The sequence below is a fragment of the Salmo salar genome, chromosome 11, assembly GCF_965601325.2.
Source record: "Salmo salar chromosome 11, fSalSal1, whole genome shotgun sequence".
In the NCBI taxonomy this organism is placed as follows: Eukaryota; Metazoa; Chordata; class Actinopteri; order Salmoniformes; family Salmonidae; genus Salmo; species Salmo salar.
This window is the reverse complement of record NC_138301.1, coordinates 104353215-104366859: the sequence shown is the minus strand read 5'-3', so window position 1 is coordinate 104366859 and position 13645 is coordinate 104353215. Positions and strand designations below refer to the sequence as shown.

The 13645-nt window shown below is 42.2% G+C and overlaps 1 protein-coding gene across 1 annotated transcript in view; it reads left to right on the top strand.

Moving 5' to 3' along the window:
- The first annotated feature begins 3875 nt into the window (after positions 1–3875).
- The window catches only part of LOC106563397 (gamma-aminobutyric acid receptor subunit beta-4), a 50239-nt gene continuing 40469 nt past the window's right edge, over positions 3876–13645 (top strand). The window contains exons 1-2 of the mRNA XM_014128913.3: positions 3876–5047; positions 6461–6555. Coding sequence (XP_013984388.1) covers positions 4968–5047; positions 6461–6555 — 175 coding nt within the window. The 5' untranslated portion in view covers positions 3876–4967. The remainder of the gene's footprint in view (positions 5048–6460; positions 6556–13645) is intronic.

Sequence of the window (13645 nt, the reverse complement as noted above, 5' to 3'; positions counted from 1 at the left end):
ATACCTCTATCGGGCCAATGTCACCCTGCCTATACCTTTATCGGGCCAATGTGACCCTGCTAAAACAGATGTATCACAGGAACCATTGAGTGGCTTGAAAGAGAAGATGAACACAAGTTTATCTGGGCTGTTTTTTGTAAATAGAAGAAAATTATAGCTTTTTAGCTAATCAAAGACAGTCTGTAGAAATGCCCCCTATTTTTTATCAAGCATGATCAAGGGACCTCTCTGTAAGGAATGAGATGGAGTAGCATGTAGATGTTGCCTAGTTAAAGACACAGTGCAGTCAAAATTCAGTTTTGCCTGTGTTATGTATCATACTGTACAGTGTTATTTCCTCATAGTTGCTGGTTGAAAATACAATTTAGTTTACAGGACCTTCTAATCAGCAGGTTTTGCATGGGTGGTGTTTTGGCTTGCCAGGTGACATACCACCAGGTGGTATAAGTTAATAGACCAATAACAAAGAGATAACATCTAGTTTTCAGGTTACCATCCCTCCAGTTATTCCCCTCCAATTAGGTCCCTCACTCAGACCACACCCAGACAGTCCTAGCAAAATTCTTAATGAGAAATTGTTTTTACTAGAAAGCAATTGTTCTTGCCATTTGACCATTTTAATGTAAAACTATTAAGGTACTATTAAGGTAAGGTACATTATTGTTACCCAGAAATTATTTGATATTGACATGAAAACGGCTGCATTGGGCCTTTAAAAAATGATGGAGGAAATGTTTTCCCTATTCTTTACCATTCAAAAGATTAACGTTGGAAAGCAATATGGATGACACAGGCTAGAAAACAGATCAAAGTTCATGGGATGCCTTCCCCTTCGTTCTTCTTGCTTCTTCCTTCCTGATTAGGTGTTCCTGTATTTATTTCCAGGGATTCTTGGCTGGGCTTAGGCATCGCTGTCCATTATCTTGTGGTGCTGAACTTCGGGAGTCCCATTGTGGCGCCGTCCATGGTGCTGAATCTCTGATCGCCGCCATAAATTGTTTGTTCTCTTCAGCACCATCGGACCTTTTTCTCTTGTGACAAAGTCACCACCGCTAATCCCATGGAAACATTGCAATTTAATAGTTTCTAGATGAACACACCACAGTAAAGGAGATGTTGAGAGAGAAGTGCAACGTGGTTTTATGTATGTCATTATGCCTAGGCTAAATTTTAAGTGCAATTAGCAAAACACAGAGAGAGGAATATTACGTTATTCCTCTCTCCACAGGGTGGTAAAGCAGAAAACCACACATAATCTACCTACAGTAGTTAGGTGATTCCACAGCTTCAATATTTCATTAAGATCTTGTTTGTGTTGTTTTGGTGTGATTTGAATGTTTGGAACAGATGAATAACAAGAGAAAAAGAGAGAGCAAGTAACTGGAAGGCCGCAATGCATTAAGAATGTGATACTATTTATATCGGAGGACTGGGGTGACCCAGTAACTCACATGCCTTATGCAACATGTGAGAGAAGGAGAAAAAGAGCAGAGAGCATACATATCTCGAGGCTTGGATGGCCCTACCACAGAAGCCAATAAGAGCCAGGTGCTGTGGTCAGGTGACCCCGGAGCCCAGGGTTCCAGCCTGCATGGATGGGCTTGCGAGAAAAGACAAGTGGACAGAAGCGTTGATTTTGTGTCCCCCAGAGACGTTGCCCAGGGGGATCCGTCTGCCACATTGTGTGAGATGCTCTCTCACTCTTTCCACATTCTAGCACTCCAGCGATGCTGACCCTCGACCTTCCTCTGCCACAACACAACCCAGCCTGCTGAAGACCTGTTAAGGGTTGTCTGAAAGGACATAAAATGAAAATCAATTTAAATGAATTTTAAATAGTTATTTTCCACCTTTTCATATTTTTTGTTGGTTCAGGAAAAATATAATGTTCAATGAACTAATCATCTCCTTGCAAGATATCATGGAATAGTGTGTAACAAAGTGACAAGAATATTTTATTTTTAACGCATCTAGTCTACTATATGCCAACCCTAACCATATACCAGCACATACAGTAGTAAGAAACTCATAGGCCTAAATGTAATAAAACACTTGTTGAAAATGTTTGACACAAAAATGTTGAGATTCAACAACCAAAATGTGTGATGTTTTACAATGTAAAAGTGTGTTGCCAACAATGCATTTCAGTGATGCATGTCTAAACAGCAGGCTTGGCTTTGTTCGTTGGGTCAGGAAAAATAACTACCTTGCCTTCTTTCGCTCTCTCTCTCTCTCTCTCTCTCTTTTTCTTCAAGAGTGACTCTTAAGTTGATATTTTTACAATCATATAGGAAAATGAATAAATTAAATGGAATTATAAACAATATACATATTCAACATCTTGGTCTCTTCAAGACTGTATAGTTGAATGAAATTGTTCATGCAACAAATATAATTAACTTTTAAAATGTAAATGTAGAGGCTGAAATGAAAAATGACTGAAATGTTTCCAGATATATTGCCAATGGATTAAGGGCGGCCTAAGTGTACAAAGGCTTTGCTGCTAATTAAGATCTGCGTCAGCTATTGACACATCTGACAATGCGCAGTCCACCACAGGAGGCTGCTGAGGGGAGGACGTCTCATAATAATGTCCGAAACGGAGCAAATGGAATGACATCAAACACCTGGAAACCATGTGTTTGATGTATTTGATACCATTCCACTGATTCCACTCCAGTCATTACCACGAGCTCGTTCTCCCCAATGAAGGTGCCACCAGCCACCTGAGCTGTCCACTGATATTGTTTAGCTGTTTTAACATGTGTACTTTATCATCACCAATCAAGTTGATGATGCCTAGAAAGCCCAAATAGTTGCTGGTTTGACCTCAATATCAGTCAATCCAGCACCACTGACAGAGTGTCTCGCTAGCACAGAGGTTCAATACAAACTCTTGTCCTACTTGGTGTGCACAATAAGTTACAGTACGTTTGTTCTATTATTTTTGTTCTATTTCAACGCTCCCCCCATGTATTACACCATGTTACTGTCATGATGATGTTGATGATGATGATGATGATGAGGTGGGGAGTTATAAACTGTTTGGTAGCCATAACAGGGGAGGCCAACTAGTTTAGTTATTGTGCAGTCAAAAAATGAGTTTGTCTCTGTTAAAACTCTGACAAAACACAAGAGTGTGGTGAGGTTTGAAAACAAGCTGAGACAAAAAGGTGACTGAAACTGTAGCCATCGCAGCGAGTTCAGTCATCTCTAAAACGCAGGGGAGGCCAAATAAGTGAATTACTGCGCAGTGGGAAAACAAGTTTGTCTCTGTTAAAACACTGACAAAGATAACAAGATGTAATTAAATGAAAATATCATTCATAAGGTATTCCTGACCCATCACATCACTGAACCCTAATTGTTAGTTCAGAAATATGTTAATATTTGGAAGTATGGTTCACACATGGGCCTATACATCAGTCAAAGTCTCCCCCTCTGTCCCAGAGACCACACCGTAGTGGCAGTGGTCCTTTAAATGAGCCTTTGCACATAGCCTTCAAAACACCACAACTGCATCAGTGGTTGCTGGGTTGCTTAGCAACTGGACAGCACATAAGATCCCTGCAGAAAGCCTACTATTCTGTATAAAATACATATTGTCCGATTGTAGCATGTGATGTGCATATGAGTAATGATATGATTATCATTCAAATAAATACTTTATACAATTGTTTCATGCTATTAAAAGTATTGATGCTCAAGTGGCTGCACGAGTGTGTATGTGTGTGTGTTTCCTTCAGTGAGTAGCCTATGAGTGTTGCTGTGTGTTCAAATATGTGGTAAAGTGGTATAAATGCATGAAAACGCATCGGGACACACTCGCAGCATCCTAATGGGTTGCAGGGGGAATATAATCATATGGGCATCATATCTCTTCATTCATTGGCGATTCAGTGGATAGGCTGCTGCTGAAATTTCTCCTTCGATTTTAGATTTGTTTTATTTCATTAAACATGAGCATTTTATACAATGCATTAGGCAGAACTTATTTCCCACGAAATAGTGTAGGCTACAAGGGAATTTCAACACTTGTTTTCACCAACAATGCTCTTGCGGGTGTTTCTCGATCTGTGTCATTATTTGCTCTCCGCTTCGGGGAGAAGATGAGCGAAACATGTTAAGGTATTCAATCGAGAGATAAGGTTGGACAACGGAGGTGACTGGGCTTTTCAATGGGTTTTCCTATTTGACATTAAATCCGATGTTGTGATACATGCATTGGCCGATATATATGACGGGTCATCCATATTTCTCGGGATCTATTTTTTTTCACCAGAGGGGTGATATAGCTTGCCCTGACGTCTGCATTAGATATTGCCCAGTGCATTTTTTCTGTGCATTTTTTTTTCTTCAGTGACTTTGAGTTGAGAGAAGCAACTCTACATCATCATCAGCAACAAAAAGGGAATGAAGATTTCATTTGTCATTTTTTTTACCCTCCGCTGCCCCTCACCCCGCAACGTTTACAGCTAAAACAAATCCTTAAACACATCATAGCCTATATTGTGGAACAATCTCTAGAGCCGTAGCACCGCTGGAATCATGTTAATTCCGCATGTTTGGACTGGGAAATTGCAACTGCCAATTTAATCAACAAGGCGCTGCTGTTCTTTATCAATCGTCTCTCATTTTTGCCGGACTTTTTAGTTTTTAAGGAAGACGACTTGTTATCACTTTTTTGAAAGTCTTCTGTTGGCAGTTTTGAGCAAGATGTCGGATCTTCTGGTGTTGGTTGAGGGGGTCTGTGACCTGCACGGATTTCCATAGCTTGGGAAAACAGCTGGTACCAATTACGAGGTTTAAACACACGCATGTTTTTTTATAAAGCCATTACATGACCAAATGTATCATATCTTTTTTTTCAGCAATTTCTTTGAATTGCTTTTTTAAAACTTTATTTTCACATTTTTCTTTGGACCACAGGCGGTTGGATTATTGAAACTATATAAGGATTTGTGGAAATGTTGGGTCCTCAAGAAGATAAATTATGTGGAATTTTCTCTGCTTTGGCGGCTCTGTCCTTCGTTTGCTTTGCTCAAAGGTAAGATAGCATTCTAAGATGTATTTCCATAAGAGCAAAGGCTTATCATAAAGCTGCCGTATAGGAAGCTAAAAACACACTGAAACCAGTTTTTCACGGCACCGACATTAAGGCGACATTACTCATATTGCACTTATACGAAACCCTTTTCTGCGGCGCACGCGCCTGTGTGTGGGAGCAAAAGGTGCGCGTGCATGCTGTCTATTGTAAAATGCACTCCTTGATCCAAATGGTAAATAGCGGCTAATTGGCTGGGGCGAGTATCAATCCTATTAAATAGATAGTCATACTGAACATACCCGATAATTAGGCAGTATTAAGGCTGGGTCCATTAAATTAGCCATATCATTGATCAATCAGCATGACTAGCTGTTTAATGGATGTTGCCATAGGAATGTAAGCCACGTCCTTACCTTCATGTAAGACATGAATATTAACTATAGACTGTATAGGCTTACTACCGATTCATAATTGATCAGCAGGAGTAAATCAAACCAAAACGCCTGTCAGTCATTTAAATTAGGTCATCATCACTTCAACACATAAGGAGTTTTTAAATTAGATTAAACCTTTTAAATTCAATATTCATACTACTCTTCAGTTCTTCAATATTGCGTATTTTGAGCACCTGTAACCGCCCTAGGGGAGATGGTGAAGTAGGCTTAGCTATAGATGGACGATTTCTTGACCAATATAGGCTTTATCATGTTCAGTGTAAATGAACACATACATGTAGGCCGATAAAAATAAGCTCTATATTCACCACGTTATCATGGTATATTCCCAGCTGGGCTACAATGCATTATTTTTAAAGAGACTGACAACATTCACCCGCTAATCAAGTAGAGGGGGCCCCAAACTGGGTCTTCCATTTTGCCATTTCGATTTCATAGAGGCCTTTCGTGACAGGTAATATACTGGAAGTTCGCATTAATTACACTTCACACGCGCATACAAGCATCGACAAAATCTGCTCTTTGATTTCATACTTGTTATTGCCTCATTAATCGTGTGGTTAATTACATTGTTATTCAGTGTTAACAACTAACATCTCATGTTATTCAGTGTTAACAACTAACATATCAGGCCTTTCGTTTAATTAGAGCTATTATCTCAAAATACTTCTGTTTTCTCATGGTCCTACTGACACTGACATGCATTTAGATATGATAGAGGTGAATAAGAAGGGAATCTTTAGCAGTCAGGTGTAGCCTAATTCAGATCCCCTCAAGACAACAGGCTTACCAATTAGAAATGTTGAAATCATCTTTTAGGTTTGGTATTGAATATTGAGCACGTTGAAGGCTGCAAGTGTATTTTGAAACATATTCAAAAGTCGGCTAACTGAGCTTCAAGTTGAGTTTCCACTCAAGGCTCCTGACAGGGTCTTAAAACTGTGATGTCTTTCCTCAGCACCTCCACTGGACAAACTGGAATATCTGTGGCCAAGGCCACCGTGGACAAGTTGCTGAAGGGGTATGACATCCGTCTAAGGCCTGATTTTGGAGGTATGTGAGATATACTGTACCTGTGCTGTGCTTGAAACTGAATACCCACTCCCCTTCATCAACGATGTAGGCTATTGGTCGTTATTTTCCTGAACCCAGTTGAAATGTTAGCCTTTGGAACAGCAAAGGCAGATGCTTTGAGGTGACTGCAACCATCTCATTGCTATGCATCTATTCATCACCACATATGGAAGATGGATACTTCTCTAGAAGTGGGGCACACGCATAGAGAACCAGTCTAACACTATGTTTCTATATTGAAGGATTGTGAACCAAGGGTTGTGCATGTACACAAAGTCTTTGGAATAGAAAATGACAACAAACTTCAGAAAGAGGCTTTGATGCAGCTTGTGCCAAAAGCAATTAATAGTAGGGTCTAGTATACTGTTATAACCATAGAGAACAACATAATGGGTTGAAACACTAGTCTCTCTCTCTCCTTCATTCTCTCTCCCTTTCTCCCTCTCTCTCTCTCGCTCGCTCCCTCTTTCACTCAATCGCTCACTCCCTCTCTCTCTCTCTCCTTCACCCTCTCCCTTTCTCCCTCTCTCTCTCTCTCTCTCTCTCATTCTCTCTCATTCTCTCTCTCTCATTCTCTCTCTCTCTCTCTCTCTCTCTCTCTCTCTCTCTCTCTCTCTCTCTCTCTCTCTCTCTCTCTCTCTCTCTCTCATTTAGCCTGCTGGTCATTAGTGGGAGCAGAACCTTTGAATGATGCTTTGCTTAATGGTCTACACTTGAGATCACCATAAAAACAGTGCAGGAAGCTTTTTCTCGTCCAGCTCTATCCCTGCTTTGCAGCCCTAGTCAGTTCCTATTGCTCCTCCACACTTTGGTACACTAAGTTGTTAGTCTGAGTGTCCCGGGCAGGCAGTGGCAGCGCCTCTTCCTCCAGCCACGGCTGCCTCAGGCCAGGGAGCTGTAGTCCATCACATCCTGATAACTCCATCATCAGTCAGCCACTTCTTTTCTGACAGAACTGCTGATCAACTTCATCTCCGGAGAGCCAAAAGAACTTGGCCTGCCTTTTAACTGGTGCCCCATGCTGGACTCTGACAGTGTGGCTATTGTGCTGTAAGTCTGAACCAGAATAGAGAACTCCAAGCCCAAACCAGAATAGAGTAAATTGGCCTAGAACACTATCCTTGTTGAGGTTTGAGGCTGTAGTTTAAACGGTTGCCCAGGGTGCTGCCGTGGGAACCAGTAGATGTGTGGTGGCCTTAACTCTGGTAGCTCCGTATGAAAAGCCCAGGCGGCACTCGCTCCACACAGCCCCCTGTCCTCTCTCCTCTTCATTGATCTCTGAGCCAAACTGGAATTCAACTGACAGAGCCCTAAAATGGTCAACACAACCCAACGCCAGGCTTTCACACACTATCCCCCCACCACCACCCCAACAACCACCTCCCTCCACTACTCAGGGGGATCATATCAATGGGATTTCATTCTCTATGCTTTTGTTTAAGGACAAACTAGTAAACCTTTATGTTGTAGTGTGAATGACAACTGTAGGGCTGAAGGGCTACTGTGACTTTTCTCTATCCGTATCTGGGTCCAATTTTGCAGTTTATTTACATACAGTCCAGAGTATGATTAGCAAGGTAAGCAAAATGGTGAGACCACAGTATGCTAAAATAGTATTGTGACACAGCCTAGAAAAATCATACGGATGATATTGTACATCTGTAATGAAACAATAAAGACAGCTTTTCCAACTCACTGTACTCTCCTCTGATATGTTCCTGTAGTATTCAGTGTTGGGTTAGTTGCTGATGGTGATGCCTTGTATTTTTCTCATCTGACTTCCCGAGTGGTGCAGCGGTCTAAGGCACAGCACAACAGTGCTAGAGGTGTCACTACAGACCTTGGTTCAATCCCAGGCTGTGTCACAGCTGGCTGTGATCGGGAGTCCCATCGGGAGACTCACAATTGGCCCAGCGTCGTCCGGATTAGGGGAGGGTTTGGCAGCTGTAGGCCGTCATTGTAAATAAGAATTTGTTCTTAACTGACTTTCCTAAATAAATAAAACAATTGTACTCCTTTAATTTTTTTTGTGTAGATGATTGGCTTTGGCTCTTACTTCTCAACAAATAGCCCATGGATGTCATGTACTGTCTGACTGAGAAAGAGCCTTTGCTAAGCAGAATCCAAACCACCCTGGTGCTCTGTTGAATCTGATTATGCATTGAGGTAACTAGACAGACAAACAGCACAGGAAAATAATACATCAAAGTGCTTGATGATGGCCATGGTGGTAAGGTCAGTGGTTGGTTTATAGATGGCATTAAATTCATTGTAATGCTATATTTCTGTAAACATTTCTTGATTTGGCTTTGGCTAATGTTACTTGACAATAGGAAGAAATATGTAGAGAAGGAAATGAAATAACGTGATAGAGAGAGAGAGTTTATGATGGTAATCATCTCTTGTCTCTGTCTCTTCTTAGAGTAGAAAGTGAAGTGCATTTTAGAAATGTTGTTTATTTGTGTTGTTTCAAGCCTCTTCATTGCCTTTTAAAATGCTACCAAGCCCATGGGCTGTTTGTTTTCACTCACCCGTAAATGCTGTTGTGTAGTCAATATGCAAATGTAGGCCATTGTCAACTGCTGTTTTACATTTAGACAAGAATCTCTTAAATCATAAAGTACACTGCCATCTCTAATTGAACACATGTTTTTATGCACTTATGGACAGATATTGTATGGATTTATATAAAATTCCCACTATAAAAATGAAATGGAATCAGCTATTGTCTCAGCGTTGCTGCCACTAAAGTGATTACCTTCTATAAAGGCTTGATTTACAACCTCTATTATCATGTCAGCTTTCAACAACCTTGATTTTTACGAGATTGTGGTTTCTCATTTGGAGCCAGGCCTTTCAACAAAGACAGCCCCATGTGACCCCACACATGGGCGGTCTCATGATGACAGAGACCATTTAAGGTCATCTCATACAGAACATGTCCCAAAGTTTACTTAGTAAAACAGAAAAGGGAAGCAGTTTCCTGGATACGCAAGGCCAGGATATGAAAACCCAAGGCCAGGATACACAAGTGGGATTTTCGCCCCTTTAGTTTTGTGGTTTGAAAATAGGGTCTGTAAGAAAGATGTGGTATGGTTTCAACAGTGACTAATGTGTTGCACTTTAATTTGTTTTAATTTCAACGATGTGAGGACACGTCACCATCCCTCTGTCAATGTAGGGAAGTCACAGCGCTGGGAGCATGTGGACAGTACTAAAGCCCCTCCCACATAAATGCAGGCACGCTTTCTCTCTCTCTCTCTCTCTCTCTCTCTCTCTCTCTCTCTCTCTCTCTCTCTCTCTCTCTCTCTCTCTCTCTCTCTCTCTCCCTCTCCCTCCCTCCCTCCTCTCCCTCTCTCTCTCTCTCTCTCTCTCTCTCTCTCTCTCTCTCTCTCTCTCTCTCTCTCTCTCTCTCACACACACACACAGAACTAACAGTCTAATTCTAACCCTTTTCATCCCCATCTTAGTCACCATTCCGTCTCTTTCCCTCTCTCACATAAATACATGCATGCATACACACTCCCTCATACACACTCCTGACCACTCTCTCCGTCACACACACGCCACTCATGCAGGGAAGAACAGAACATGCATACACGTACGCACACAAGCACACAGACACACACAGACACACACACATACACATACGCACGCATGCACGCACACTCACGTACGCACTCACAAGCAAGCTCCGACTGAATGAGAGGCTGCCTATCTCTTTGCATCAGAGGATCATTTTGTACTGAGATCTCTATCCTAGTCGGCTACCACCAAGATTGGAATCTAAAGAGTACATCCCAGATGGCTATATCTCACTTTTCAGTCCACCTTAATCATGGGGATAGAATGCTACTGTAGCTGCTGAAGTACAGTACATGTTGTCTTTTGGTGGTTTTAAAATATGTTATGATAAGACACACAATGCAAGTTCAATACTGTTAGGCAGCCATGACTTCTGACAAACCATTAGACCTGTAGTATTTTTTAAATGTTGTGATCTTCATTGAGGACAGGACCAAAAAATAAAATCATAATTCAAAGTCCATCCAAATTCGAAAGCTTGACATTGTCTCATAGTCAATTATAACATGATGACCACTTATTAGTTCATTATAATCATTTTGTCTTGAAAAAAATTCCAAACAAGGTTGTCCAGTCTGCCAAACCATCATGTGATCACAGTGGTCAGGTGGTCATATCAGGAAATAAGTGCTGAATAATTAAGGCGATGGTTAAATAGGGAGAGCCCATAGAAATGACACCATGAACTGAAAACCCCTAATTACATTATCTTTGAGCTGCTCACCATTGGGAGTTTTAAGTGGCCTCAACGGACTGTGTGAAATCTAATAAAAACCAGTGGTCTGTAAATGTACCAGTAAGTGTTTTTCTCTATGTTAGCTACATCCTCTACCATTTGAGCGCCATTGGCAGTTACTTTTAAAAGCTTTGTCAAGTAATTTATAGGCAAATTTGTTTTTAAAAGGGGGAATTATCGCAGTTGTATCTCACTCTGTCTACATGTCCATCTTCAATATCATTACATGCTGACAGCCTTCTGTGTAATTGTATGTAGGAATGGATATGGCATTTCTCTGCTGTAGCATGTTTTGTCAACTTGATTCTGCTGCAGGGTTTAGCTGGAGGTTGTTGAGCAGCTTAGTCTGTTGTAGTAATATGTGTGTGTTTATAGAAATGTGTTGCCGTACTATACTTCATGCTTCCATATACTGTAGACAACTGTGTACTATTATCTCAAGGTTGAATTAAGAACTTAAACAAGGTGGGCCATACGCATCTGATTTATATGGCAATTTCCATTGCAGGACCTATATATAAGTGGGATGGACCTGTCTCAGACAAATGGCAGCCTGAGGGGAGCAGAACTCGTTAGAGATGTGATTTAACAGCCCTAGCCACAGACAGGGGTGGCCAGTCCACAGAACAACACTGACCCAGGGCTTCTGGGTCCTCCTGGTCCCTTCCCACCATGCATCTGTAAGACATATGAGACACCTTTATAAAGCATGAATCATTTATTAGGCAGTATAAAGCACATGGATGTATTCGTATTGTATTAATAGTTATTGCGCATTATACATGCCAAATGCAACCTATATAGCATTTATATTATAAAATGTAACAAAATGGAAGGTATTGTGTAATGCTGTCATAGTAAGGGAGATGACTGCTACAATGAGCCCTGTTTTGTAGTATGAGGGCATCACACATTGTTCTCTATCCTCTGGTGATTGTTGTTTCGTGGGTTAACTAAACCACAATACCTGTTCTTCCAATACTGTACTTTCAATAAGTCATTTTCTTTATCACTTTGCTAATAGTTGACCTCTCAGTGAATACTTGATTTTGTTAAAGACCATGCTGCTATGCTGCCACACATGGATATTGTGGGTTGCTTCGAGATAAATTGTCTCTCTCATGTTGTGTTATCTCTTTCTGTTGTGAATCTCTGTTTAGAGTGCTAGTTTGTTCTCTACAGCTGTCTAATGATGCTGTTGGATGTCCTTTCTGTGGGCCGTGTTGGTGCTTGGCTGTGGATGAGGGGGCGGGGAGACCGGAGCATGGCTCTGCCTCTGCCTGTGTCTCTGCCTCTTGTCTCTCCCACCGCCATTGATTTGGTAGGTGTGCGGTGCTCTGGATCTTACAGAGGGGAATTCAGTGTAATGATCTCTCACAAGAGTCGCAAAACAAAAAGCGAAGCCCCGGCCGAGTCAGTGCCAAGCGGCGAGAGTGCCCAGCTTAGCAGTCCCCTTCGTCCCACACCCCTCCCCCCAGGAGAACGTACTTTAAATCTAGCTGTCATCACCGCTCGTCTAGGATTCCACCGCTAACAATGCTTGAAATGGAGGTGACATATCACTGGTGCTGTGAACATGCCCCTCTCACCCCTGGGCCCAGAGCTAGGCATCCCTGTGTGTGTGTGTGTGTGTGTGTGTGTGTGTGTGTGTGTGTGTGTGTGTGTGTGTGTGTGTGTGTGTGTGTGTGTGTGTGTGTGTGTGTGTGTGTGTGTGTGTGTGTGTGTGTGTGTGTGTGTGTGTGTGTGTGTGTGTGTGTGTTGGTGGGGGAGGTAGGTAGGTTACCTTCATATATGAGAGCAGACATTGGAATGAAAGTTATATAAAATGGAGATGCATTGTCTTTAGACAAATAATGACAATATGGCATGAAAGACTGTGATATTTAGTGGAAGTTCAGTACAGGCCCAAGGGGGTTACTATGTCGTATTTGTCAGCATGCCCATTCTTAGTTTTCATCCCTACAACTGAAAGGTTGTGGGGATGACACGCTCTCTTCCTGTGTAGGTGCCTCTGTTGCCCGGCTGGCCCTCCTGTGGAGCCAGATTCACAAGCTGCCATGTAACAAACCTTCTTCGATGACTCCCCGAAACCTGTCCTGGGGGTTGGTCTCAGTCTACTGTAAAGCTGATGTCCTGGGGGTTGGTCTCAGTCTACTGTAAAGCTGATGTCCTGGGGGTTGGTCTCAGTCTACTGTAAAGCTGATGTCCTGGGGGTTGGTCTCAGTCTACTGTAAAGCTGATGTCCTGGGGGTTGGTCTCAGTCTACTGTAAAGCTGATGTCCTGGGGGTTGGTCTCAGTCTACTGTAAAGCTGATGTCCTGGGGGTTGGTCTCAGTCTACTGTAAAGCTGATGTCCTGGGGGTTGGTCTCAGTCTACTGTAAAGCTGATGTCCTGGGGGTTGGTCTCAGTCTACTGTAAAGCTCCTGTCCTGGGGGTTGGTCTCAGTCTACTGTAAAGCTCCTGTCCTGGGGGTTGGTCCCAGTCTACTGTAAAGCTGATGTCCTGGGGGTTGGTCTCAGTCTACTGTAAAGCTCCTGTCCTGGGGGTTGGTCCCAGTCTACTGTAAAGCTGATGTCCTGGGGGTTGGTCTCAGTCTACTGTAAAGCTCCTCTCCTGGGGGTTGGTCCCAGTCTACTGTAAAACTGATGTCCTGGGGGTTGGTCCCAGTCTACTGTAAAGCTGATGTCCTGGGGGTTGGTCTCAGTCTACTGTAAAGCTGATGTCCTGGGGGTTGGTCTCAGTCTACT